This window comes from Chiloscyllium plagiosum, unplaced genomic scaffold, assembly GCF_037043375.1.
Source record: "Chiloscyllium plagiosum isolate Xiang-an unplaced genomic scaffold, Cpla_swu_hap1 HiC_scaffold_17, whole genome shotgun sequence".
NCBI classification, from domain to species: Eukaryota; Metazoa; Chordata; class Chondrichthyes; order Orectolobiformes; family Hemiscylliidae; genus Chiloscyllium; species Chiloscyllium plagiosum.
This window is the reverse complement of record NW_028270155.1, coordinates 67,526,616-67,553,995: the sequence shown is the minus strand read 5'-3', so window position 1 is coordinate 67,553,995 and position 27,380 is coordinate 67,526,616. Positions and strand designations below refer to the sequence as shown.

Genomic DNA, 27,380 nt, shown 5'->3' with positions numbered 1-27,380 from the left:
ATCAAGGCTGATTGATTAAAGACTATCTGATAAAAACCTCAAATAAATGAAGAATAAAAATGGTGACTGAGACCCTGAGTAGATCTTTACAATTGTATCCTGTCCATGAAGGAAGCTCCCAATTCCTGAAAACCTTTGTGCTGCTAGGTAATGTATTCTTAGTGTTTACAAGCTTTGAATAATATGAAACTGCACACAAGCATTGTTTCTTATCACATTTGAAAATCTTAGTGCCTTGCCTGGAATTGCTTTTGAAGTGCGGTGATTGTTGTTTCCTCCCTTAGATAACAATCTGAGTTGTAACTTGCAGAGCAAGAGTCACAGGACTACATAATGCATGTTTTTATAAGGGCTACTTTCCCAGGTTTTCTCTTGTACACTCTGCAGTTGGTAGTTTTGTTATTTGGTAATTGTTGTAAATTATGATTGGAGAAACCTGCACCAGTCGTTTCTGTTGATCTGGCAAATCAAGTGTCTGATTTCAAAAACAGAAATTGCTGGAGAAACTCAGCAAGTCTGACAGCATTGTTGGAGCAGGTGAAGATGCCAGATCTGCTGAATTTCTCCAGTAACTTATGTTTTTGTTTGCAATTTCTAGCATCCACAGTTCTTTGTTTTATTTAAATGTTTATTTTATCCCATAACTTATTCTGATTTATAGTTATTCAAATCAACTTGTTCAGACTTGATCTAACATAACTCTAAACCCAGGAGTTCTGGGCACTACCATGCACCACAAGAACCCTCAAGAAAATAATGAAATCTTTGAGTATCAAATTTTTAGGATAATTTGTCTTTTAATTGTATCATATTTCTTAAGCCTCAGAATAATAAACTGGCTGATTTGAGTGATGAAGATGCTGTGAGCCAAATCCGGAAAGGGCATGACACTATGTGCGTGGTATTAACAAGTCGATTTAAGAACCTAGACACTGTGAGAGCTGTGTGGACCACTGGTGATGTCAAGGTCAGATTCTTAACTTCTCATGTTACATATATGCCTGAAGAATGGAGTAATAATGAATGTATAACCTGGAGCATCACAAATTAATTTTTCTCTTCTCCCCCACCTATTCTCTTCCACAGTTTGCTGGGATTGTTCGTTGGTACAGTGGTCCAATAAACATTTGGTTTTCTAATTTGTTAGCTGATTCCTACCAGGGACTTCCATGGTGCAGCGGCAGCCTAGATGCCATTGATATATGCATGTGCCAATAATCTTTGTTTACTTTGCAGTTCACCAGATTTAACCTAGATTTTGTTTATGCGTCCCTTTATGGTTGGATTGACTTATGACCTCATAGAATCATAGAATCCCTACCATGGAGAAGCAGGTCATTCAACCCATAGAGGCCGCACCGATCCTCTGAAGAGGATCCTAACGCTGTAACCCTGCATTTTCCACGGTTAACCCACCTAGTCTATACATCCCTGAACATTATAGGCAATTTACTATGGCAATCCACCTCGCCTGCACATCTTTGGACTGTGGGAGGAAACTAGAGCACCTGGAGGAAATGGAGTCACTGGTTTTATGGACCAGGCCAGACCCCCTCAAAACATTTCAAGAAGGAAGACCAAACCCCAATGTTTCTAGTTGTTTTAAACAGGTACAAGTGGATATTCCAGGAGTGATGCAGCTGGTTTTAAACAATGCAATTTATTTACACAGTACCAAATGAAACTCTAACAAAAGAGAACAGAATACAGAATAACTTACTATCTGAAAGCCCAACAGATCATCCCAACTTAATGATGCAGTTCCAACTGCCTGCAACAGTCCACATAAACAGCCTCTTGGCAAAAAAAAAGGTAAAATCAGACAAAGGTTCTTACAGGAGAGAGAGATGGCAGAGATTTAGCATGGAACTTCCTTCCACTGTAGCTGTTTCTTTGGATTCCCCAGCTTAAACTGAGCAGCAGCTCTGAATGCCAACTGCTAAAAACTAAACCAAAACCAGAGTAAGCTGAGCTGGGAGAACAGGCCATTCCCCTTTCATTGTAAGAGTGTTTTTTTACAATGTACAAGCTTCTTCAAGTAGAAAAACCCAGCCATTTCGGCATCTGTGCCTGAAATAACCCTTTTAAAAAGAACCAAGGACAACACAACCTTGTTAAAGGAAGAGCATCATCACACCCTCCCCCTACCCCCCCCCCCCCTTAAAAAACAAATCATCAATATTCAAAGGAATGGTTTCATATTAAAACCCCTTAATCTTACATATTAGTACACTACAACACACACATATATATATATATATATATATATATACATTTACATTGACTATAAATATGGAAACATGCACTACTACATTCTATTTCAGTGTGTTTACTCCTGTCACCGAATGCCTCCATTTCTCAGCCAAATCTTGACAATGCATTGGCAATCATGTTTCCTCATCCTGCCATGTGCACAGTTTTCAAATTGAATGGCTGTAACAATAAGCCCCACCTAAACAGTCTGGAATTTTGTCCTTGAATTTCTCCACAAACTTCATTGGGTTATGATCAGTGTGTATGATTTGTCTCAGATACATTACTGGGAACATAAACATTGAAATGTTGTAATGCTACCACCAAGCTCAAAGTCTCCTTCTCAACTGTCGAATATTTCTGCTGTTGAATGTTCAATTTCGTGGAGAAATGCTGAATAGCTCTTTCTAACATCCTGTCAGTTTCCTGTAAGAGCGCAGCACCAACATCCACATCATTTGCATCGATAGCCTCCTTGAATGGCTTTGCGTAATTAGGTGTGGCTAATACTGGGGCAGTAGTTAACACAGCTTTCAGGCTGTCAAATGCCTTCTGACATTTCGAAACCTCTTACTTTTCTTCAGTAATTCAGTGAGTGTAGCAGCCGCACTGCTAAAATTTGGTGCAAATTTCCAAAAAATCTTCAGTCCCAGGAATTGTAGTACAGTAGCGCTTCGACTTACGAACTTAATCCATTCCGGGACCCAGTTCGCGAACTGAATCTATTTTTCCCATTGTTCGGATAGCGTAAGAATGCTTGGATGGCTGTTCACAGCGCATGCACCAAAGATGAACTGAATGAGATCATGCGGGGCCTGAGAGCTTTTGTGTTCAACAAGCGTGTAGCAAAGCAGAACAATGAAACCACGTGGTTGCACACGGGCTTTTTGCGTTCGTACCGTCGTTCGTACCTTGAATTTCGTACATACATTGAAGCAAAATTTTACGTACAATCCTGTTCGTAAACTGATTTGTTTGTGAACGGGGTCGTTCGTATGTCGAGGCTCTACTGTACTGCTCTTTTGGCCGATGGTATGGGAAACTCCCCAGTTATCTTTGTTTTTGCATTCCATGGGGCCATTTGTCCATGTCCAATAACATGGCCCAGGAAGGTGACTTGGGCTTTGGCAAATTTACCCTTAGCCAGGTTCATCACCAAGCCTGCCTCCCAAAGTCGATCGAACAATTCTGACAAATGTTGCACGTGTTCATTCCATGTGTGACTAAAAATCACCAGGTCATCAATACAAACTACAGAATTAGTTAATCTGAAAATGACCTTATTGATTAGTCTCTGAAATGTGGCTGGCACCTTTTTCATATCTAATGGCATGACTTTAAATTGATATAGTCCATTTTGCGTTACAAATGCCAAAATTATCTTCACTGTTTTGGATAAAGATACCTGCCAGTATCTAACCAAACAAAAAAGTTCTGTGTGTCAGTTGGTAAGGTGACAAGCGTTTTCTTTCATGTTTCATTTGTTTTTTTTTTCTGGCAGTCTATTTGGGAATTTAGAATAGCAGGAATGGCGGTTAGGGCAGTGGAATGCTCCTGCTATGTTTGTGGGAAGTAAAGGTCACCTCTAGTGTCCCTGCTGACTTCTTTTGTGGGAAATGCACCCAACTCCAGCTCCTCATGAATAGGGAACTGGAGCTGGATGAACTTCGGATTGCTCAGGAGGCGGAGGGGGTTATTGAGAGGAACTACAGGGAGGTAGTTACTCCACAGCCACTTGAACAAGGTAGATGGGTTACCGTCAGGGGTTGGAAAGGGAACCGGCAGATAGTGCAGGAATCTCCTGTGGTGGTTCCCCTCAACAACAAGTATACCGTTTTGTATACTGTTGGTGAGGTTGGGGGGGAATGACTTACTGGGGTAAGCAATGGGGCACAGATCTCTGGCTCAGAGTCTGTCTCTGCTCAGAGGGGAAGCGGGAAGAGGAGCAGAGCCTTAGTCATTGGGAACTCCATAGTTAGGGGGACAGATAGGAGGTTTTGTGGGAACGAGAGAAACTCACAATTGGTGTTGCCTTCCAGGTGCCAGGGTTAGTGATGTCTCTGATCATGTTTTTGGGATCCTTGAGGGGGAGGGAGAGCAGCCCCAAGTCGTGGTCCACAAAGGCACCAACGACATAGGTGGGAAGAAAGGTGGAGATTTAAAATAGAAATTCAGGGAGCTAGGGTGGAAGCTTAGAGTGAGAACAATTAGAGTTATCATTCCTGGTTTGTTCCCCATGCCACGTGCTAGTGAAGCGAGGAACAGGGAGGGCGCGGAGCTAAACACGTGGCTGCAGGGATGGTGCAGGAGGCAAGGTTTTGGATTCTTGGAAAGTTGGAGCTTTTTCTGGGGAAGGTGGGGCCTCTACAAACCAGATGGTCTTCACCTGAACCAGAGAGGTACCAGTATTCTGAGAGGGAAATTTCCTAATGCTCTTTGGGGTATGGTGGTGTGGCGTTTAAACTAATGCAGCAGGGGGATAGAGGACCTGAATTGTAATTCCAGTGTACACGAGGTTGAGGTTAGTGAGGTCAAGGCTAGGTTTACAAGATCACTAGAGGGCACTGGCAATCAGGATGTTGGTTTGAAATGTGTGTACTTCAATGCCAGGAGCATCTGGAATAAGGTGGGTGAACTTGCAGCATGGGTTGGTACCTGGGATTTCGATGTAGTGGCCATTTCAGAAACATGGCTAGAGGAGGGACAGGAATGGTTGTTACAGATTCCGGGATTTCGATGTTTCAGCAAGAACAGACAAGATGTTAAAAGAGGCAGGTGTATGGCATTGTTAATCAAGGGTAGTATTCCAGCAGCTGAGATAACATTTAAGGACTCATCCACTGAGGTAGTTTAGGCTGAGGTTAGAAACAGGAAAGGAGAGGTCACCTTGTTGGGAGTTCTCTATAGCTGGACTGTACGCCAACACCAAGACTGCAGCTGCTGCTGCTGCTTTTGTGGGGTAAGTCTCCAAATAGCACACAAACACATACACAGCCACCCACACAACTTTTGACTGCAACTTTTTGACAGGTTCCACGTTTGCCCTGTACAAGACAATGTTGGAGAGATTATCTGGGGAGGGAGGGTTTAGGGTACACCCCTGTATAGAACTCCAGGGAAAGTGTGGGGAGAGAGAGAGAGGGCTGTCAGTCCGTCATTTGGAGATGGTGCCTGTTTAATCACTAAACAAAAGACGCGATCACTGTTGGAAACACGTCTTTGATGTAATGTTTCCAGCGGGAGCTGGAGATCTCCTTTGGATAATCCGATTTTCAGATAATTGGTATTCGGATAATCGAGGTTCCTCTGTATCAAGAATGACTAGTGTAAGATGAGGGTCAATCAAAGATAGTAGTGGAAAGTTGTGTGTGGAATCTGAGGACATGGGGAAGTGTTTAATGAATACTTTTTGTCAGTATTCACATTGGAAAAGGGCAGTGTTAGTGATAATATGGAGATATAGGCAACAAGATTAGATGGGATTGAGGTTGACCAAGAGAAGGTTTTAGCAATTTTGGAAGATCTGAAAATAGATAAGACCCTGGGGCTGGATGGGATTTATCCTCTGATTCTCTGGCAAGCCAGGGAGGAGATTGCAGAGCCTTTGGCTTCGTTCTTTATGTCATCATTGTCTAGAGGCATAGTGCCAGAAGACTGGAGGATAGTAAATGTTGTCCCCTTGTTTAAGAAGGGGAGTCGAGACAACCCTGGTAATTATAGGCCAGTGAGCCTTACTTTGGTTGTGGGTAAGGTGTTGGAAAAGGTTATAAGAAAGGATTTATAATCATCTGGAAAGGAATAATTTGATTGAGTAGGGATAGTCAACACGGTTTTGTGAAGGGTAGGTTGTGCCTCACTAACCTTATTGAGTTCTTCAGGAAGGTGACAAACAGGTGGATGAAGGTAAGGTGGTTGATGTATATTTGGACCTCAGTAAGGCGTTTGATAAGGTTCACCGCGATAGGCTGTTGCACAAAATAAGGAGTTTTGGGATTGAAAGTGATTTAGTGGTTTGGGTCAGAAATTGGCTAGCTGAAAGAAGATAGGTAGTGGTTGATGGCAAATGTTCATCCTGGAGCTTAAATCCAGTGGTATGCGGCAAGGATCTGTTTTGGGGCCACTGCTGCTTGTCATTTTTATAAATGATCTGGAGGTGGGCGTAGAAGAATGGGTTAGTAAATTTGCAGATGACAGTAAGGTAGGCAGAGTTGTGGATAGTGCTGAAGGATGTTGTGGGCTACAGAGGGGCACAGATAAGATGTAGAGCTGAGCTGAGAAGTGGCAAATGGAGTTTAATGCGGATAACTGTGAGGTAGTTCACTTCGGAAGAAGTAACAGGGATGCAGAGTACTAGGCTAATGATAAAATTCTTGGTAGTGTAGATGAGCAGAGCGATCTCGGTGTCCAGGTGCATAAGTCCCTGAAAGTTGATACCCAGATTGATAGGATTGTTAAGATGGCACATGGTGTGTTAGGAGGAATTGAGTTTGAGCCATGAGGTCATGCTTCAGCTGTACAAGACACTAGTAAGGCTGCACCTGGAGTATTGCATGCAATTCTGATCACCGCATTATAAGAAGGATGTAGAAGCTTTCGAAAGAGTTCAGAGGAGATTTACTTGGATGTTGCCTGGTATGGAAGGAAGGTCTTAGAAGGAAAGGCTGAGGGAACTAAGACTTTTCATTGGACAGAAGGAGGTTGAGAGGTGACTTAATTGAGATGCATAAGATAACCAGGGAGTTAGATAGGGTGGATAGTGAGAGCCTTTTTCCTCATGATGAAGGCTACCACGAGGATACATAATTTTAAATTGAGGGGTGATAGATTTAGGACAGAGATCTACTTGAAGAAGCTTGTACATTGTAAAAAAACACTCTTACAATGAAAGGGGAATGGCCTGTTCTCCCAGCTCAGCTTACTCTGGTTTTGGTTTAGTTTTTAGCAGTCTGGCTATTCAGAGCTGTTGGTCAGTTTAAGCTGGGGAATCCAAAGAAACAGCGACAGTGGAAGGAAGTTCCATGCTAAATCTCTGCCATCTCTCTCTCCTGTAAGAACCTGTGTCTGATTTTACCTTTTTTTTTGCCAAGAGGCTGTTTATGTGGACTGTTGCAGGCAGTTGGAACTGCATCATTAAGTTGGGGTGATCTGTTGGGCTTTCAGATAGTAAGTTATTCTGTATTCTGTTCCCTTTTGTTCGTGTTTCATTTGGTACTGTTTAAATAAATTGCATTGTTTAAAACCAGCTGCATCACTCCTGGAATATCCACTTGTACCTGTTTAAAACAACTAGAAACATTGGGGTTTGGCTTCCTTCTTGAAATGTTTTGAGGGGGTCTGGCCTGGTCCATAAAACCAGTGACTCCATTTCCTCCAGGTGCTCCGGTTTCCCCCCCACAGTCCACAGATGTGCAGCTGAGGTGAATGGTCCATGCTAAATTGCCTATAATGTCCAGGGATGTATAGGCTAGGTGGGTAATGATTATAACGTTGAATTAGTAGTAGATTAGTTTTAGAGAAATATGTGAAATATTATTGCATTTACACAAATATAAGTTTTGGTCATCAGAAATCTCAAAGGAGTTTTAGAATTATTTGGATGAAGTGCAAGAGATGTTCTGGTCGGGTGAATTGGCCATCCTAAGTTGTCCATAGTGTTAGGTGCATTAGTCAGGGTGAATATAGGGTAGGGGAATGGGTCTGGGTGGGTTATTCTTCAGAGGGTCGGTGTAGACTTGTTGGGCCGCAAGGCCTGTTTCCATATTGTAGGGAATTTAATCTAAGAGATAGGGGTGGCATAACTAATACCAGGTGGAGTGAAATTTTAGCTATTAGATTTTAGAACGGATTTTAGAACAAACATGTATGTTTGATAAAGTGCCAGTTTACAAGGTTATCAACAATGTTAAAACCACTGGAATAAAAGGAACAGTGTGAGCATAGGTACAAAGTGGCTAAATCACAAAACAACTGGAGAAGGGTATTTATTGGGATTTCTCAGTGGTAGAACTGCTTTCCTTGGTCTGTATTAAAGACATTAACTGAGGTCGACAGGACATGATTTCAAAATGTTCAGATGGTGCAAAGCCTGGAGGAATTTTACTGAGGGGAGAATAATAAATTCAAAGGGACAAGGACAGGGAAATTGTCTGTGTGGACAATATGACAGCTGAAGTTTAATGCAGGGAAATGTACAGTGTCATAATGGTAAGAGGAATGAAGCTGAATTCTAAAACTGATGTGTGATTTGTGTGTGTAAATCATTGAAAGCAGCAGGACCAGTTGAGACAGCAGTTAATAAGGCTTATGAGATACTATGCTTTATAAATAGATACATGGAGTACAAAAGCAAGGAGATTACGATCAACCTTTCTGAAACATTGCTTAAGCCTCATTTGGAGTATTGTGTGCACTTCTAGATATTACAGGCAGCTTTAAAAATAGTGTACAAAAGATTTAGATGACTGATTACATGGATGGGGGACTTGAGTTAGGTGGATATATTGGAGAAGCTGATGGTGTTATAGAGTCATAGCATGGAAACAGACCCCTTGGTCCAACGTGTCCATGCCAACCAGGTATCCTAAATTAATCTAGTCTCCTTTGCTAACACTTGCCCCATATCCCTCTAAACCTTTCCTATTCATATACCCATGCAGATGCCTTTTAAATGTTGTAATTGTACCAGCCTCCACCACTTCCTCTGGCAGCTCATTCCATACACTCACCACCCTCTGCGTGAAAAAGTTGCCCCTTAGCTCACTTTTAAATCTTTTCTTTCTCACCCTAATATGATCTAGTTCTGACTCCCCAACCCCTACCCCAGGGAATATAACCCCATTCATTCAATTGTGGCTTTCCGATGGGAATTAGAAAACACCTTTAGAGCAATGAGGAAATAAGCAGGAGTGTGGGACTAGCTAATTGATAGAGAATTAGCATAGACAGAGCGAATCAAGTGCCCTCCTTGTGCTGTAGCTGTTCTGTGATATGGCAAGTGAGAATGATGGCACTGTGGAAGATTCATTGCTTGCAGTTCCCACTGGAAGCCATGGGTGAGAGAATTCCTCACTTTCTCCCAATTATTGTTATTGGTTTCACTCCAGCCTTTAAACATCCTAGTTTATTTGTTTTGTGGTTTTATAAACAAGGAATTCTGAAAGGTACTATTGCTGTGCAGTTATATTCCTGTTGCTCTTTGCCCTCCACTGAAGGTAGGGGTGGTATTTTTAAAGTGGTACAACTTCGCTTGCTGTAGTTTTAAAAGATTATCTTATAATTGAGCCTTTCCAGTTTGAAGACTGAAATTTGGGCTGATTAAATCTGACTTTTGCTCGACAGAATCGTTCATAATACCCATTACACTGACAGGCAGTGTTTCAACTTCAGCTGAGACAAGGCCACTTTTGTCAAAAACACCTTCTGAAAGCAATATGATCTTGCTGTCATTTTCTGACTGAAAACTGTTAACACCTGTCTCTTCATTGCAGACCTCCATAGACTCAGCAGTGACCATGAATGACTTGGCAGTTATTGTGGACATCCTGAACATTATAAATCTCAAACCGTATGTACTTGCTTAAAAAGCTATCTAATCTTTGTTTTGTCAAGGAGTGTTGTCTGCAGTAGTTCCACTGTGTTTACATTTTTAAGGATTATTTGATACAAGCTAACCAAGCTCAAATTAATGCTTAGCCATTCAAAAGTAAAATCAGGAAGAGAAGGATATTAGAAATCTGGAATTATATACCCTTCCAGGAATCTGTTGGGACATCTAGAGCCTTCAAGACAGATTTTTGTATTGTCGTTATGTGAGTGTCACTGAGTCAAAATCCTGCAACTCCCACCCTAATGGCATTGTGGGTCTGTCTACATTATATGGGCTGCAATGGATTAGGAACGTGGCTCGCCACTGCCTTCTCAAGAGCAACCAGAGATGGGCAATAAATGCTGACTCAGCCAGCAATAACCCTTTCCCATGAATAAGTCTTTTAAAAAATCTGGAGGTGGGAAAAATAGAATTGAAATGTTGCTGGTTGCTTTATTTTACAGATTGATTGTTCATTGACTATTGTTATGGACAAACGCCTTATAACATCATGATTCATCCCATGCAGTCTAACGCTGCTAATTATTATTGGCTCTTGTCTGACCAATGCTCCTAATGTCATTTACATGCAACAAATAAGATGAAAGCATTCTTGCTAGAGTAACATGATCCATGCACCTTGTGCAAGAGCTTCTCTGGTGTTTCTTTAATTTTATGCCTTTCTCTTATCCATATCAATGGCCAGAAAGTTGAATTCAGGTCTGATGCTATATCACCTGTTTTCAGCACTTAGAGCTGAGAATTTATTCTGTTCTCCTCTTTTATAGAGTCATATAGGATGGAAACAGACCCTTCTGTCCTACTTGTCCATACTGACAAAGCTTCCCAATCTAAACTAGTCCAATTTGCCTGCATTTTGCCCATATCCCTTAAAACCTTCCCTATTCATGTACTTGTCCAAATATCTTTTAGATGTTGTAACTGTACTTCATCTACCACTTCCTTTGGCAGTTGATTCCACACACTAACCACTTTGTGTCAAAAAGTTGCTCTTCAGGTCCCTTTTAAATCTCACCTTAAAATTATGCTTTCTCGTTTTGAACTCCACTACTCGAGGGAAAACACCTTGGCTATTCACCTTATGATTTTATAAACCTCGAAAAGGTCATCTCTCAACCTCTACGCTCCAGTGAAAAAGTCACTGCCTATCCAGCTTCTCCTAATAATTCAAACCCTTCAGTTGAAGTTCAGAAGATATAAGAGCAGAATGAGGTCATTCGGCCCATTGAGTCTGCTCCACCAATCAATCATGGCTGATATGCTCCTCACCCTCGTTTTCCTGCCTTCTCTCCATATCCCTTCAACTCCTTACCAATTAATAATCTGTTTAACTCCTCCTTCAATTTACTCACTGTCCCAGCATCCACCACATATTGGGGCAGCAAGTTGCACAGATTCACAACCATTCGGGAGAAGTAGTTTCTCCTCAACCATTTTAAATTTGCTACCCCTTATTCTAAGACTATGACCTCTTATCCTAGAGTGCCCCACAGGAGGTAGCATTGCTCCATGTCTATTTTATCCACACAAGTAACATCCTTGTAAATCCTTTCTGCACAGTCTCCAATTTAACCCGTAGCATGGCCACCAGAACTGTACACAGTACTCCAAATGTGGCCTCGTCAGTGTCCTGTACAACCATAACAACTCAACTCCTATACTCGATGGTCTGAACGATGTAAGCGTCCATGCCAAATGTCGCCTTTACCACCCTATATATCTGCAGCACAACATTCAAAGGACTATGTACCTGAACCCTTAGGACTCTCTGTTCGGCAGCACTCTCCAGGGCCCTACCATTAATTTTGTAAGTCCTGCCCTTGTTCATCTGACCCAAATGCCACATCTCCCGTTTATCCAATTTAAACTCAATCTACCACTCCTTGGCCTTAGGCTCAATTGATCATGATCCCTTTGTGATCTTAGATAACCTCCTTCAGATTCCACTATACCACCAATTTTGGTGTCATCTCTCAGAATCCCTTCCAACAACTTATCCACCACTGATGTCAGATTCACTGGTCTATAGTTCCCTGGCTCGTCCTTGCAGCCTTTCTTGCGCAAAAGCATAATATTAGTTACCCTCTGGTGTTCTGGCACCTCACCTGTGACCTGTAGATGACACAAATATCTCTGCAACAGGTTTGCAATTTCTTCCCTAGCTTCCCACAACGTCCTGGGATACACTTGATTGGATCCTGGAGATTATCCACTTCTGTTTTTTGAGACCATCTATAATGTGGACTGTTTTCAAGACATCGATATTTATTTCCCTAGCTTTAATATCTTTTTCCACAGTAAATACTGATGTGAAATACTTGTTTAGAATCTCTCCTATCTTCTGCAATTTCAAAACCTACTGACCTCAAACTCTACTGTGAAAAGATAAGCCATTCATTATCCATGTGTTGCAGAACCTACATAAAGCAAGATGCTTCATGTAGCCATTTCTTTGTCTTGTACTGGTTCTTCCAAAATTTTTAGAATGGTTTAAGTAAGGAAATAAAATGCCTCAAGACCCTGCATCATGTTCAAAGATGAACCATGCCTCAACCCTTTGCTTTCCTGTACTTTAGCCTGCATTTTTCACTGGCCCCTCTTTCAGGACTGAAGATAACATTTTTGAGATACTCCTCAAGAAGGGATTGGAGCCACAACAATTGGGTTATTCAGTAACATTTTCATCAATGTTGAAATTTGGGAGGAGATGTTTCTTCTGAGGTTCAAGATTGCTAGCTGTATTTAACAAATGAATTGACACTTTGATATCAATTAATCTTTTATAAAATGCTCTAAAATGATCCCCCAGCAGCAACTGATATCATATCTTTTGTTTCAGAGCGTTGTGGAAACTGGACCTGTGCCCTTCAATCATTCCTCAGATTGACAAACTGTTGCAAAGCAAATATGAGAGGTCAGCAGTCATTTCATGAATTGTTCCTCTATAGTGGGACATGGACTGTTGTGATGTGGGCATCAGTGCAAGAAGTGGTGGTTCATTTTTGAATTGTTGATGACCTTGTGAGCTAATGAGAGTAGGAATAAGGGAGTAGAGCAGATGAATGCATGGCTGAAGAACTGGTGTATGGGAGAAGGATTCACATTTTTGGATCAATGGAATCTCTTCTGGGGTAGAAACGACCTGTACAAGAAGGATGGATTGCACTTGAATTGAAAGGGGACTAATATACTGGCAGGGAGATTTGCTAGAGCTGCTCAGGAGGATTTAAACTAGAAAGGTGGGTGTGTGGGACCTAGGGCAACAGTGAGGAAAGAGATCAATCTGAGACTGGTATAGTTGAGAAAAGAAGCGAGACAAACAGTCAGGGCAGGCAGAGGCAAAGCAGGACTGATTAAATTAAACTGTGTTTATTTCAATGCAAGAGGCCTAGCAGGGAAAGCAGATAAACTCAGGGCATGGTTAGGTACATGGGATTGGGATATCATAACAATTACAGAAATGTGTCTCTTGGATGGACAGGACTGGTAGTTTAATGTTCCAGGATACAAATGCAACAGGAAGGACAGAAAGGGAGGCAAGAGAGGAGGCGGAGTGGGGTTTTTAATAAGGGATGGCATTATAGTTGCACTGAGGGAGGATATTCCCTGAAATACATACAGGGAAGTTATTTGGGTTGAACTGAGAAATAAGAAAGGGATGATAACCTTATTGGGATTGTATTATAGACCCCCTAATAGTCAGTGGGAAATTGAGAAACAAATTTGTAAGGAGATCTCAGTTATCCTAAGAATAATAGGGTTATTATGGTAGGGGATTTTAACTTTCCAAACATAGTCTGGGACTGCCATAGTGTTAAGGGTTTTGATGAAGAGGAATTTGTTAATTGTGTATAAGAAAATTTTCTGATTCAATATGTGGATGTACCTACTAGAGAAGGTGCAAAACTACTTTTGGGAAATAAGGCAGGGCAGGTGACTGAGGTATCAGTGGGGGAGCACTTTGGGGCCAGTGACCATAATTCTATTAGTTTTAAAATATTGATGGAAAAGGACAGAGCAGATCTAAAAGTTGAAGTTCTAAATTGGAGGAAGGCTAATTTTGACGGTATTAGGTAAGAACTTTTGAAAGCTGACTGGGTGCAGATGTTTACAGGTAAAGGGACAGCTGGAAAATGGGAAGCCTTCAAAAATGAGGTAACAAGAGTCCAGAGACAGTTGTCTCTATTAGAGTGAAAGGAAAGGCTGGGAGCTGGAGGGTATGCTGGATGACTAAAGAAATTGAGGGCTTGGTTAAGAAAAAGAAGGAAGTATATGTCAGGTATCGACAAGATAGATCAAGTGAATCCTTAGAAGAATATAAAGGCGGTGGGAGTATACTAAAGAGGGAAATCAGGAGGGCAAAAAGGGGACATGAGATAGCTTTGGCAAATAGAGTTAAGGAGAATCCAAAGAGTTTTTACAAATGTATTAAGGACAAAAGGGTAACTAGGGAGGGAATAGGTCCCCTCAAACATCAGCAAGGTGACCTTTGTGTGGGGCTGCAGGAGATGGGGGAAATACTAAACAAGTATTTTGCATCAGTGTTTACTTGGAAAAGGGCATGGAAGATATAGAATGTAGAGAAATGGATGGTGACATCTTGAAAAATGTCCACATTACAGAGGAGAAAGTGCTGGATGTCTTGAAACACGCAAAAACGGATAAATCCCTGGGACCTGATCAGGTGTACCCTAGAACTCTGTGGGAAGCTAGGGAAGTGATTGCTGGGCTCCTTGCTGAGATATTTGTATTATCGATAGCCACAAGTGAGGTGCTGGAAGACTGGAGTTTGGCTAACGTGGTGCCACTATTTTTGAAAGGTGGTCAGGACAAGCCAGGGAACTATAGACCAGTGAGCCTGACATCGGTGATGGGCAAGTTGTTGAAGGGAATCCTGAGGGAAAGGATGCAATGTATTTGGGAAGACAAGGACTGATTTAGGGATAGTCAGCATGGCTTTGTGCGTGGGAAATTATGTCTCTCAAACTTGACAGAATTTTTTGAAGAAGTAACAAAGAGGATTAATGAGGCAGAGCGGTGGACGTGATCTATATGGACCTCAGTAAGGCATTCGACAAGGTTCCCCATGACAGACTGGTTTGCAAGGTTAGATCTCATGGAATACAGGGAGAGCGAGCCATTTGGATGCAGAACTGGCTCAAAGATGGAAGACAGAGGGTGGTGGTGGGGGGTTGTTTTTCAGACTGGAGGCCTGTGACTAGTGGAGTGCCACAAGGATCAATGGTGGGTCCACTACTTTTCACCATTTATATAAATGGTTTGGATGTGAGCGTAAGAGGTCTAGTTAATAAGTTTGCAGATGACACCAAAATTGGAGGTGTAAGTGGACAGCAAAGAAGGTTACCTCAGATTACAACGGGATCTTGACCAGATGGGCCAATGGGCAGACAAGTGGCAGATGGAGTATAATTTAAATAAATGCGAGGTGCTGCGTTTTGGAAAAGCAAATCTTAGCAGGACTTATACACTTAATGGTAAGGTCTTAGGGAGTGTTGCTGAACAAAGAGACCTTGGAGTGCAGGTTCATAGCTCCTTGAAAGTGGAGTTGCAGGTAGATAGGATAGTGAAGAAGGCGTTTGGTATGCTTTCTTTTATTGGTCAGAGTATTGCGTACAGAAGTTGGGAGGTCATGTGCAACTCTACAGGACATTGGTTAGGCCACGTTTGGAATATTACATGCAATTCTGGCCGCCTTCATATCAGAAGAATGTTGTGAAACTTGAAAGGGTTCAGAAAAGATTTACAAGGATGTTGCCAGGGTTGGAGGATTTGAGCTATAGGAAGAGTTGAATAGGCTGGGGTTGTTTTCCCTGGAGAGTCAGAGGCTGAGGGGGTGACCTTTATAGAGGTCTATAAAATCATGAGGGGCTTCTATAGGATAAATAGACAAAGTCTTCTCCTGGGGTGGAGAAGACCTGAACTCGATGGCATAGGTTTAGGGTGAGAGCGGTAAGATATAAAAAGGGACCTATGGGGCAACTTTTTCATTCAGCGGGTGATATGTGTAATGATTGAGCTGCTCGGGGACGTGGTGGAGGCTAGTACAATTGCAGTATTTAAAAAGCATCTGAATGGGTATATGAATAGGAAGGGTTTAGAGATAAATGGGCCTAAGTGCTGGCAGGTGGGACTAGATTGGGTTGGGATATCTGGTTGGCATGGACGGGTTGGACTGAAGGGTCTGTTTCCATGTTGTACATCTCTCTGGCTCTATGTACTCCTCAAAAATTTGAGAAAAATAGCAACAGACAATCTTAAATACTCTAGCAAAAACCAAAGTACTGTATTCCATTCTACTTGTGCATTGTATATGATGTCAAAGCTGATTGAAGGAATTGTTAATGTGCACAGATATTCAAGGAGGGAGGGAGAATAAAAGCGGGAAACTACAGGCCAGTTAACTTAACATTTGCCATGGGAAGATACTGGAAGCTGTTATTAAAGAAGTTATGACAGGACACTGGATAAATTCAAGGCAATCTGGTTTCGTGAAAGGATAATAATGTTTAACTAATCTGTTGGAGTTGAAGTAACGTGCTATGGATAAAGGGGAATAGTGAATGTATGTACCAACATTCCCAGAAAACATTGGCTAAGGTGCCATGTCAAAGGCTGTTGCTCAAAATAAAGGTTAATGGTGTTGAAGGTGGCATATAAGCACAGGTAGAAGATTTGATTAGACCACAAAGCAGAGAGGAGATCTAAATGGGTCTTTTACAACTTGAAAGGAAGTAATGAGTGGTGTGCCACAGGCATTGGTGCTGGGACCTCAACTGTTTGTAATTTCAATAAATGTTTTAGGGTGGAGGGTATCGTTCCCAAATTTGCTGATGTCACAAAGGTTAATCTGCATGTATAGCAAGTAACTAGGAAAACTATAGACTGTTACTATTTATTGTGAGATGAATTGAAGTTGGGAGGTTATGCTTCAGTACTGTAGGGCACAAAGATTCCATTTGGAGTACCAGTGCATAGTTTTGGGGTAGCACGGTGGCTTGGTGGTTAGCACTGTTGCCTCAGCACCCGGGGCACTGGTTCATTTCCACCCTCTGGCAACGGTGTGGAATTTGCACATTCTCTCCATGTCTGTGGATTTCCTCCAGGTGCTCTGGTTTCCTCCCACAGTCCAAAGAAGTGCAGGTTAGGTGCATTGGCCATGCTAAATTGACAGTAGTGTCAAGGGGTTGTGCAGGGGAATGTAGGATTATAAGGATAGAGTAGGGGGAATGGCTCTGGGTGGAATGCTATTCAGAGGGTCGGTGTGGACTAGATGGACCTAATGCCTACTTACACACTGTAGTGATTCTATGGATTGCCTTATTTAAGGAAGGATGTAAATGTATTGGAAGCATTTCAAAGAAGGTTTTACCATACTTTATTAGTAGACTAGATCTGGAATGGGCATGCTGTCTTTTGGGGAAAGATGGGACAGCCTAAAAGAGCAGTTGTTGGAGTTTAGCGATGACTTAATTGAATCCTATAAAGGGTCTTGACGGAATAAACGTGGAAAGAATATTTTCTCTTATGGAAGAATCTGGAACAGATATCCCCTGTTTAAAAGTCAGGGATTGCTTACTTAGAGATTCATCCCCTGAGAGTTGTGAGCCTTTGGAACTGTCTCCCTGAAAAGGTGGTGGAAGCAGAGTCTTTGAATATCTTTAAGAAGAGGTGGATGATTCTTGTTTAGCTAGGGATTGGAACACTCGGGTTCTCATGTAGGAATGTGGATTTGCGGTTGCAATCGAATCGACCATGATCTTGTTGAACAATGGAGCAAGCTTGAGGTGGTGAATGGCTGCCTCTTGCTTTTGATTTGTATGAAACTGACTCCTTAAAATAGTTGTACTACTTTCAATCTCTGGGTGTTGGTGTGCTTGTAAGAGTATGAATGTATGTGTACAGAAACCAGAGTCTTTCCCACTGACAGTCATGTGTCAACGCAGTAGAGCAACTGAGTGACATTTGACTGAATTAGAAATCACATTAGAGCATGTTTCATGATGGAGTTGACTGGCAAGGAAACAATATCCCACATGAACTTCACTGGATTGACCTATTTGAAAAATTCAGCTGAAGTTTTCAATCCCACTGTTGGCATCAAAAGCTCTGACATTGGGTTGGGTATTTTATACTGTTTGGTAATTTGAATTGAGTATCATCCTCTTCAAATTCATTTCACAATAAGAATTTGAGAGTTCTTTGTCCCATGTGGTCCACCACACCCAATCCATAACTTGGGATTAAGCTGACAAGTCTTGCTCTGTGAAGCTACACGTGTTTTGGGGTAACTGAAGAATATCACACTGTGTCAGGGCTGTTCATCCAAACCTCAGTCTGAAACTGGTTAATGTAGAGTATATACCCCACAATCTGGTCCAGGCTTTCTTTTGGAGTGCTTGATGCTGACACTAGATATGTGTTATTTCTGAGTACAAGTATCCATTTCCTTAAAGTGTAAACACAGAATTTTTTATTGTTTAATGAAATTGCATAAACTTTGAAGGTCAATTAAATGAGCATTCCTTCTATTGCTTAATTTATATTATTAGCTTAGATCACTTTTTCTCCTCTTGTAGCTATGTGCAGACTGGTTATACTTCCCTTAAATTGATCCTGCAGCGATTTGGACCCTTAATGGCAGACAATCTAGTGACACCACCTTCTATTGGGGTTGACATAACACGTGAAGAAAGGTCAGTGACTGCTGCCTGCAATATATCAATGGCATGACTCTTGACAAATTGAGATTTTTGGCCTGTTGTTAAGAGTTTCTTAGTTTGTACCATTTGTGTGGTAATTCTTTTGCGGAAAATGGGTCAGTCCACTCAGCCTAAACTAACTTAAAATAGGGACTGTGGATGCTGGAGATTTGTAACATGAAACAAATTTATGGAGAAACTCGGTTTTGAAGAAGGGTTATTAGACTCAATGTTCACTCGATTTTCTGTCTCTACAAATGTTGCCAGACCTCCTGAGTTTTTCCATATTTTTATGTGAACCAGTCCAACTTGTTAAACTATTGGTCCACATTGCTTAGGGAGGGGAAAGGGATTCATCAGATCAATAAATGTAGCTTGTTACACCATTCTGACATCCAGGCATAGTCCCACTTCACTGTCTTTTCTCCAAGTGCCTTAATACTTCATAAGTAGTATTGATTTTACATCAATTAACCTCTCCAGTGGATTTGGTCTGTTAGATTTCCCCTTGTGTATTTCACTTTCTGCTGACTTTTTTATGTGCAAATATTCCAAAATATGGTATTTACATAATCATCTAATGTAGAACCACACAGACTTGGCCACTTTCCATGAATTAGTTACTCAGGATCCACAACATTGGAGTGGAAGAAAGTTAGTCACTCCCTAGGAACACAGTGTCTGAGAATGTCGGTTAGGCCGGATTAATCCAGGGTTAGGGTCTGGAACACTGTGCCTGAGAGTGTGGGGGAAGCCCGATTAATCCAGGGGTTAGGGTCTGTGCAGTGATAGTGTTCCTATCTCTGAGCCAGGAGGCCTCGGTTCAAGTCCCACCTGCTATAGAGATGTGTAATAACATGTCTGAACAGGTTGATTAGAAAATATCTAACCTGATCCTATTGTCCCTTTATTTATTTCTTAAAATATGATCACTTGATGCAGCAATAGTTTGCAGTAGAGAAATCACATTGTCATTAGGAGCAATTCATTTGCATAGGATAGTGTCTCTACAATGTTTTTTATTATTTGCAGTTATTATGTTAAAGATAATTGCACTGTTAATTTCCTGTGCCAATTTAATAGGTAACTGGAGAGCGAATGCTGCAATTTGACAAAATTCATTGGGAGATATTTCCACAGTTAATGGCAGAACAACACAAATTGTCATCCAGTTTATGGTGGTTCACAGTCACCTGTTCCTCATCCTTACCCCTGGGACCTAATTTAACTTTCTCAGTGGTTTGCCAGGTTCAAATCTAACTTAGTAGTATTATATAATCACACTATTTTTTTAAATGCTGAAATGTTTCTTATTGAGACTGGGTAAGTATTCAATTGGAATTTCTTCACTAAAGTGGGAGCAGAGGCTAATCTATCAAACAATGCTGAAAGAACAATAAAATGCTGGAAATACTCAGATGTTGCTAGACCTGCTATGGAAGCAGAAACATTTGATGCTTTGAAATGTGTGTTAAGCAAAGGAATTTAGGCAGGTATATGGAGTTAGGCCACAGAACAGACATGGGTGTTATTACTAATATATCAATAGGAGGCAATAATAAGTTAACTTTGACTTGAAAGCTGGCAAACCTATTTAGCATATCCAGACTTTAGGAGAAGGGGCAAGTTGAATGAAACTGAAAAATTGTTTAATTTTTGTGCTTCTTTGACTTTTTGTCTTCCTTTCTCAGGCATCAGAAATGTAAGCTGTGTTATAAGCAGTTAAAAAACTTGCTCCCAATTCTTCAAAGTAAAGCAGGACTGCCTGGCCGTCAAGGCAGTGCTTTTCGTGAACTGCAACTTCTGATGGCAGCTTTTGAATGACCAGGTTCTTCATTGACTTATTATTGAGCTGTTGCTCTTGGGATTGTCTTTCTCTGATGGATTGACATCCTATTGCAGATGCTGCCAACAAAAGATCCGAAGTCCAAGTTGTCTGCAAATGGATTTTATTTAAGTTTACTGAAGTTTAGAATTTTGAACATGAGTCAGCCAAGGTGCATCTTGACGTTTTTGTTGTAATGCTGCAGGGATTAGTTCCTCCCTCTCAGTATTTATGACAGAAGAGCAAAGGAAACTGATGATTCCTTCAATTACCTGCCTGTTAATCAACAGTGTGATGTCAGGAATAGAGATTCAAATGACACATTTTTCCTGGTTAACTTGCTATAGTTATCTTTGTTTTCCATTTATACATAGATTGGCTTTCACTTCAACCTCATTGACCCTACTTTCAGTATTTCATAGGCAGTACTGACTACTGTGAAGCCAGTAGCTCTGGTGCAATCCATAGGCAAAATATCAGCAGTAACCTGTTTCCTGGGTGACTACGTGTGCCTTTTGGTTTAAATATAAATCACAATATATTGGATTTTCACCTTGAGCTTGTAGTAAGACTTTTTTTGTTCTTTCTGATGCAGTGGACTTCTATGTAACATCTCATCTTGTATTTAAGTTACTTCATAAATGCTGTGAACTATTCACTGTACTAGTTCAGCAGGTTGAAATTACCACAGTCACCTGGAAATTTTAAGACAGTTATTCTTTGTAAATTGTTATTCTTGCTATTTGAGGATTGCTCATTTTACCTCTTCTGCATGGGTGATCAATACCAGTAGTAGATCCCTTCTTAATTTTTTTTCTTTGGTGGAAACCTTTTCCTCAATTTTAAAAAACAATCCCCACCTCGAACCAACCATGCCTGATTTGCTTTAACCAAAATTTGGCCCCCAAAACTGGTTTAAAGAAAAGCCTGCCTTCTGTGGTCAGCTCATTAACGTATGCGGTGAAATGTTTGGAGGTGGGGAGTGCACTTGGACAGGCATATTGTAACAAGTTACTTTAGTAACCTGCTTGTGAGTGCAACTGTATGAGAATATGCCTTCTGAATATCCAATTACTCACCAGTTATTGGTACATTTTTGGAATGTGCAATATTGTTCTCATGTTGCACTTCCAATGTCAATTGAGTATCATTATTTGACAAAGTTCATGTTGTGCTACCTGTCCATGCTATGTATAGAATAAAACAGCATCTATGTACGTTTTTTAAAAAACTTCAATAATAAAGTGATTTGAAAAGCTCAAATAGCATCTTTGCCTACGTTTTTCTCTTGATCCAGAAAGTATATTTAATTTCTCCCAATTCACATACCAAACTATTTACCTAGTTAAGCACAAACCACAGTAGTGGAAAGAGCAGCATCTACTTTAGAAAGTTTGATCTTGGTTAAAATCATTTAATCCATAGCAGTATTTTTTAAAATGTTTATTTGAAATTCAAGAGGCAGGTAACATGTTGGAAACTTTTGACATTACATTTGAGCAATGCTCAGATTCTCAATACTGTAAGGACCAAAAGGCCCAGAAACATCAACCTGAGCATAATGAACATTCATTTCTGAAAGACAGATTTGCCTGAATAATGCCAGTGCTGGAAGATTTCTCTACAAGTTTCCCTAGTGTACTAGGGGAAATACCCTGCTCATTCCCATCCACATACAAATATCTCATAGCAACATTGAAGACACTAAACTGTAAAACAAGACAGTACATGCTAAGCATAACCAAAACAAGCTGCCTTAGACAGCAAAACTTTTCCATCTGGAAATTGCATGTTGAAACAACTATATACATTAAATTTAAAAACACTCTGAACTTCAGAGACAAGTTCGTTATTAACAGATTGACTTTACATCAAGACAAGTACTCTTACAGCAGTTCTTGGGTAAGATCTAGGATCTTATACAGATTTTAAACATCCAAAAATGGGATGTGAAGAATATGGCTTTGGCAGAAGCGAAATCAGGTCTGATATCCTCAGATTGCAACACTGATTTATGAAGTTTGTGGCTTAGGATCCAAATGAGAGCATTCTTTGTGAAACAGTAAAGCAGCTTTTGAAAACAAGTTATGAAAAAGTACTTCAGGTTTCAGCCTTTTGTTCATTATTAATTAAATACAACCTACTGAGGGAGAGACTGCAAATTTACAAAGATTATACTAACTCTAGCTCGTTTTAATCAGAGCTAACTTTCCAAAGATTTGAATTGTTACTTGAAGATTCATTCTCTTATTAATCTCCAGGTCTTCTGACTAGTCACCCTCTACAGGTTAATCTCAGTGTAGCACAGTGAGTTTTCCCTTGGAACACTTCAGGAAATCCTGAACTATTACTTTCCAGAGCCCGTGGTGCAAACCACCTGCATGTGGCACTGGATGGAGAAAAGGCACCAATGTTTTTAAACAGTGGCAAGAGTTAGGAATGCCATCCTCCCCAAGAACTAACAGTCTCCCCAATTTTTCTACACAATCAATGTGCTCAACACTCAGCGTGGCCTCAAAATTGTATATATAACACACTGGCTAGACCCACAAATGACAGCAAGCTGCCAAGATTTGAAATACAGAGATTAATGGCAGTGAACAGACTTAAATGAAAAGGGCAATGTATCTAAACTGAAACTCATTGAACATCAACCTTTGTATATCAAATGACAGGTTTAAAAAAAGTAGACAATATAAAAATCTGTTTATACATATATAAAAAATAAGTAATGAGCTCTTCTGTGTCAACTTTTTAAAACAGGCTGTATATAAATGTACAGACATTGGCCTATAATTTATGACTTGATGGTGTTGAAGTGCTCAGCTTTGGGACAGGCAATCACTTCCTGGCTTTCCACTACTCCAGCAACCTCAGAGTGCAGGCAATGCAGCCGGTCGATGGTTTACTTCACCTAAAGGGAAATGTGCTTAGATTAGCTGAATTACATCCAATAGATTGAATATCAAGCTTTAAATTGATCAAAGGAATTTAAAAATTAAACAAAGCTTAGCAATAAGGTTTTAGTAGACATTTAATACAAATACTCAATACCCTAAATGAAGGAGTACTATCTAGGCTTTGCACAAGAGACAAAAACTCAGCAACTCTTGGGTTCCATTTTCCTTTGGGTGCAGACCCCAGAAACAAATGTGTTGTCAGCAAGGAGAAAGTGATTTACCAACACAGTATTGGAACTGACTGCTGTCTGCAGGAAACTAAAATGAGCCTTGGATAATATAGGATGGGGGGTGCAATTAAGGTGCTGTGCTGCACAAAGAGGATCCCAACCAAATGTAGAAGGAACACTTATGAGCCACCCATAGCATCCTTGAGAAAAGTTGTACTGAACTTTTTGAACCACTACAGTTCATGTAGTCTAATGGCACTGTTCACTAGAGAATCCTAGAGTTTTGGCTCCAGTATCAGTTAGTCTTGTGGTAGGGAGAGGAAGTGACAGTCACATATGGGAAGGGTTTGTACAGACAAAGTCTTCCTGCCTCCACTTCCTTAGAACAATAATGGATAATCATCAGCTAGGTAGAAAGATAGAGCAAGTACATTTCTACTACTTGCTCTTTGCCATTGTATATTTATCAAATCTGTTTCACAGCAAGTATCTATTAAAGGGAAGGGAAAGAACGTACTGGAAAATAAGAATAGGTCAAGCCCATTTGTTGGGGGAGATGATACTACAAAACATTTATTTCATAGAACAGAGGTTTAGCACCAAAATGCAGCTTGGTCCAAGGCTGTTTTTTCCCTTCCTCAAATTGATCTCCTAATATCAATGAATCAGCCAATACTTATGCATAGGACTCCTACCTTCCCCCCCTCCCCCAGTCAAGATAACATCATTATCTGTATGGAAACACATGGATCTACTTCACAATGTGATCCATACAAAGATCAAGTGGGCCTCTCTGATAAGCAAAGGCTAGGTTGCATGATTTATAAGATAGATAACTCAGGAGGGAAGTAGGCAATTCAGCTCCTAGTTTTAATATGATTGTGGCTGATCTCATTGGCACCTCAACTCCATTTTCCTTAGCCTGTTCTCCATAACCTATCTGAAAATGATGAAAAATCTGTCCATTTCATATAATTTATTCAGTCTCCCATCCAGTGCACTCTGCATAGTGAATAGTGGAGTAGTGAATCTCCATGTAAGTGGAGATATACTCATTCAAATTTTAAATAATTTCAAGGTCACTCCTTTCATTAAAAAGCTATTGTAATGTAAATTTACATTCATACTTGTCAGACAATTGAACAGATGGAACAGACAGACTGCTAACATTACTAATTCCACTCATATGTGATGGTTTCTCTTGTCCCAAGATGGTGGTGAAGTAAAAAGAGAAAAAAAATTCCCTATTCAAAACCGAATAAGCCAAAAAATCTATTCCAATCCTATGTTTTGTGAAAATGACAAGAATAGAAATAGTGTGTCAGAAGACCTGGTAGGTTTCTGCAAATCCTCAATGTCATTGGCTGACTGAGATTATCCCAAGTGTGTGGGATGTATTTTTGAGAATTAGATCCTGGAAGTGGTTACGTTGGGAGCTGGTCTGGTTAGCAGCATAGCGTTTTGTACTGACATATCACTGAGGCAATGCTCCATGTAGATTGAAACCTGATCACCATTCTATCCAATACATGTATTCCATGTTGTCTATTATAATGGTTTAGACAAGTTGCACCCATTTCCATACCTGATGCCATTAGTCGTCTTTTCCCTGCTGTAGTTTTTCCCACTACGCTCCCTCCCGAATGGCTGATATTGAGCCGTCCTTGTTGGGCAGCTGTGGACGGGGACTCTGACTGTGATGAAAAATACACAGTCAGATTTTGAGGTATTCTATTTCCCACATGAAACATACTTTCAAGGCAATCACTAGCAACCAGCTTCCTGAGCTGCTCCAGTATACTAAGCATCACTGGTGGTATTAGTATACTGCATGTCACACAATTGAATATTTTGTTTGAAACTGAATAGATTCAACTGATAAATGAATGGTTGATTCCTGATCTAGTGTTTTAAGAAAGCTCAGTGTTGCAGACCTTACCTTGACCTCCCATTTTCATGCAGGAAGCAGACTATATCTTGGAAGACCAACTACTGAATTATCACATTTAGTACAAATCTGAGATTCAGATACTACAGGCTTATTACAGGGCAGAAAAGGAAACTTTAAAAATGGCTACTTTAAAAAAATAAATTAATTGAAGTTTGCCGTATCTATAGGAATAAGAACATGTAAAAATATACTAAAAATGTTGTTGAGGGAAAAATGCAACAGAAGCAAATTAATTAAAAATCTGTACTATAATTACAAGAGAAGAATAGTTTTTCGTTTATGCCAATTCAGATTCAGCATATCAATGCAAATCAAAAATTCTGTTGGGGTATGAAATTTCACTTCAAGACAGTTAGGAATGGGTGATAAATGTTGGCCTAGCTAGTGACACCCTATGTCTCATGAACAAGTAAAAAACTCATTTAGTGGACTGTACTGAGGAAGATAAAGTGAGTGACATGTGCTGGAGTGAGTTCAAGAGAAATCCAGGAATTTTAGCAGGCTTGACTTTGAAGGTGTCTAACCAAAGAAGTGTGATCTCAGAATGATGAGCCACACAGATCAGTAAAAGGTCTTGATCCAACTGCAAGTGATACCTATCCAGTGTGTTTATTGAGACACAAAGCAAACATCAAGCCATCGGAATTAGTGAAAATAACAACTTGTTCACTGGCATCCAGGGTTGTATTAGAAGAACAGGCTGGAGAATTGTGAGTTTAACTTTCTAGAAAGGAAGCATAACGTTCCTTCTCTTTCAATCTTGTATGACCACTTCCTGCAGCCTCTCAGGGTGTAAACACACGATGCCCAGAGAACGAAAGTTGGTGAAATGTTCATTACCTCATAGTCTTGGCGGCTGGAATAGTCCTGCTTTTCGGCCCTTCGTACCATGGTCCCCAGTTCTACTGAGCGCACTCGCTGTGCAAACTTGAGAGAGCAAACAGTCTCATTAACATTCTTCTCCATCGGAGATACCTGTAGAAATAAGAAAAGGATAGAAAAAAAGATTTTAGTATAGAAAATCCACGTAAACATTCATCATCAACTCCCAGTGACCCCATTACTTCTTTTGACTCTTCGTTCTGTTGGCATGTCTCTCATCCAAGACTGAAAATCATCCGGGCAAACTCCAAAGTAATACAATGCAAGTCGACACTCTAGTATAGCACTGAGGGAATTCTGTTATTGGAACAGTCATCCTTTGGATGAGACGCTAAATAGGTTTTAGACAAACATTTTTAAAAATCCACTGCTCCGAAGAATAAGAAATTTTCCTGGTTTCTGGGACAACTCTTCCTCAACCAAAACTGGCATGATGATATAAACCGGTCATTCATTTAAATGCTGATTACAGGATATTTCAGTGACCACAACTGCTCAGAAACAGTCCTTGTCCAAATGCAGCAAGACCTGGACAATATCCGGATTTTGGGCTGACAGGTGAAATCATGCTCCACATCATTTCCATTAACAAAGAATCTAATCATCACTCCTTGAAATTCAATGGCGTTACCATCACTGAATCTCACACTATCAATATTCTGGGGTTACCATTGACCAGAGTCGAGAGTGTGTTGCTGGAAAAGCACAGGTCAGGCGACATCCAAGGAGGAGAATTGATGTTTGGGGCATAAGCCCTTCATTAGGCTTCATTCCTGATGAAGGGTTTATGCCTGAAATGTCGATTCTCCTGCTCCTGTGATGCTGCCTGACCTGCTGTGCTTTTCCAGCAACACACACTCAACTTTGATCTCCAGCATTTGCATTCCTCACTTTTTCCTACCATTGACCGGATACTGGACGGGACTAGCCCATATGCATACTGTATAAGACAGCAAGTCAGAGGCTAGGAATCCTACAGTGAATAACTTACCTCCTGACTCCATAAAACCCTG

General features: G+C 40.6%; 2 protein-coding genes across 9 annotated transcripts in view; one reads left to right on the top strand and one right to left on the bottom strand.

Annotated features, from left to right (window-relative positions):
* The window catches only part of katnb1 (katanin p80 (WD repeat containing) subunit B 1), an 80,515-nt gene extending 58,850 nt beyond the window's left edge, over positions 1–21,665 (top strand). For all 3 annotated transcript variants that reach the window (XM_043707275.2, XM_043707274.2, XM_043707276.2), the window contains 5 exons: positions 821–967; positions 9,741–9,817; positions 12,699–12,773; positions 18,457–18,573; positions 20,271–21,665. In XM_043707275.2, coding sequence (XP_043563210.1) covers positions 821–967; positions 9,741–9,817; positions 12,699–12,773; positions 18,457–18,573; positions 20,271–20,403 — 549 coding nt within the window. In that variant the 3' untranslated portion in view covers positions 20,404–21,665. The remainder of the gene's footprint in view (positions 1–820; positions 968–9,740; positions 9,818–12,698; positions 12,774–18,456; positions 18,574–20,270) is intronic.
* A 167-nt stretch (positions 21,666–21,832) lies between these two features.
* The window catches only part of kifc3 (kinesin family member C3), a 58,738-nt gene continuing 53,190 nt past the window's right edge, over positions 21,833–27,380 (bottom strand). For 5 of the 6 annotated variants that reach the window (XM_043707265.2, XM_043707268.2, XM_043707269.2 and 2 more), the window contains 3 exons: positions 26,326–26,460; positions 25,120–25,228; positions 21,833–23,318 (listed from right to left, as the gene is read on the bottom strand). In XM_043707265.2, the coding sequence (XP_043563200.1) occupies positions 23,278–23,318; positions 25,120–25,228; positions 26,326–26,460 (285 nt within the window). In that variant the 3' untranslated portion in view covers positions 21,833–23,277. The remainder of the gene's footprint in view (positions 23,319–25,119; positions 25,229–26,325; positions 26,461–27,380) is intronic. The other variant, XM_087996047.1, reaches the window with a different exon arrangement.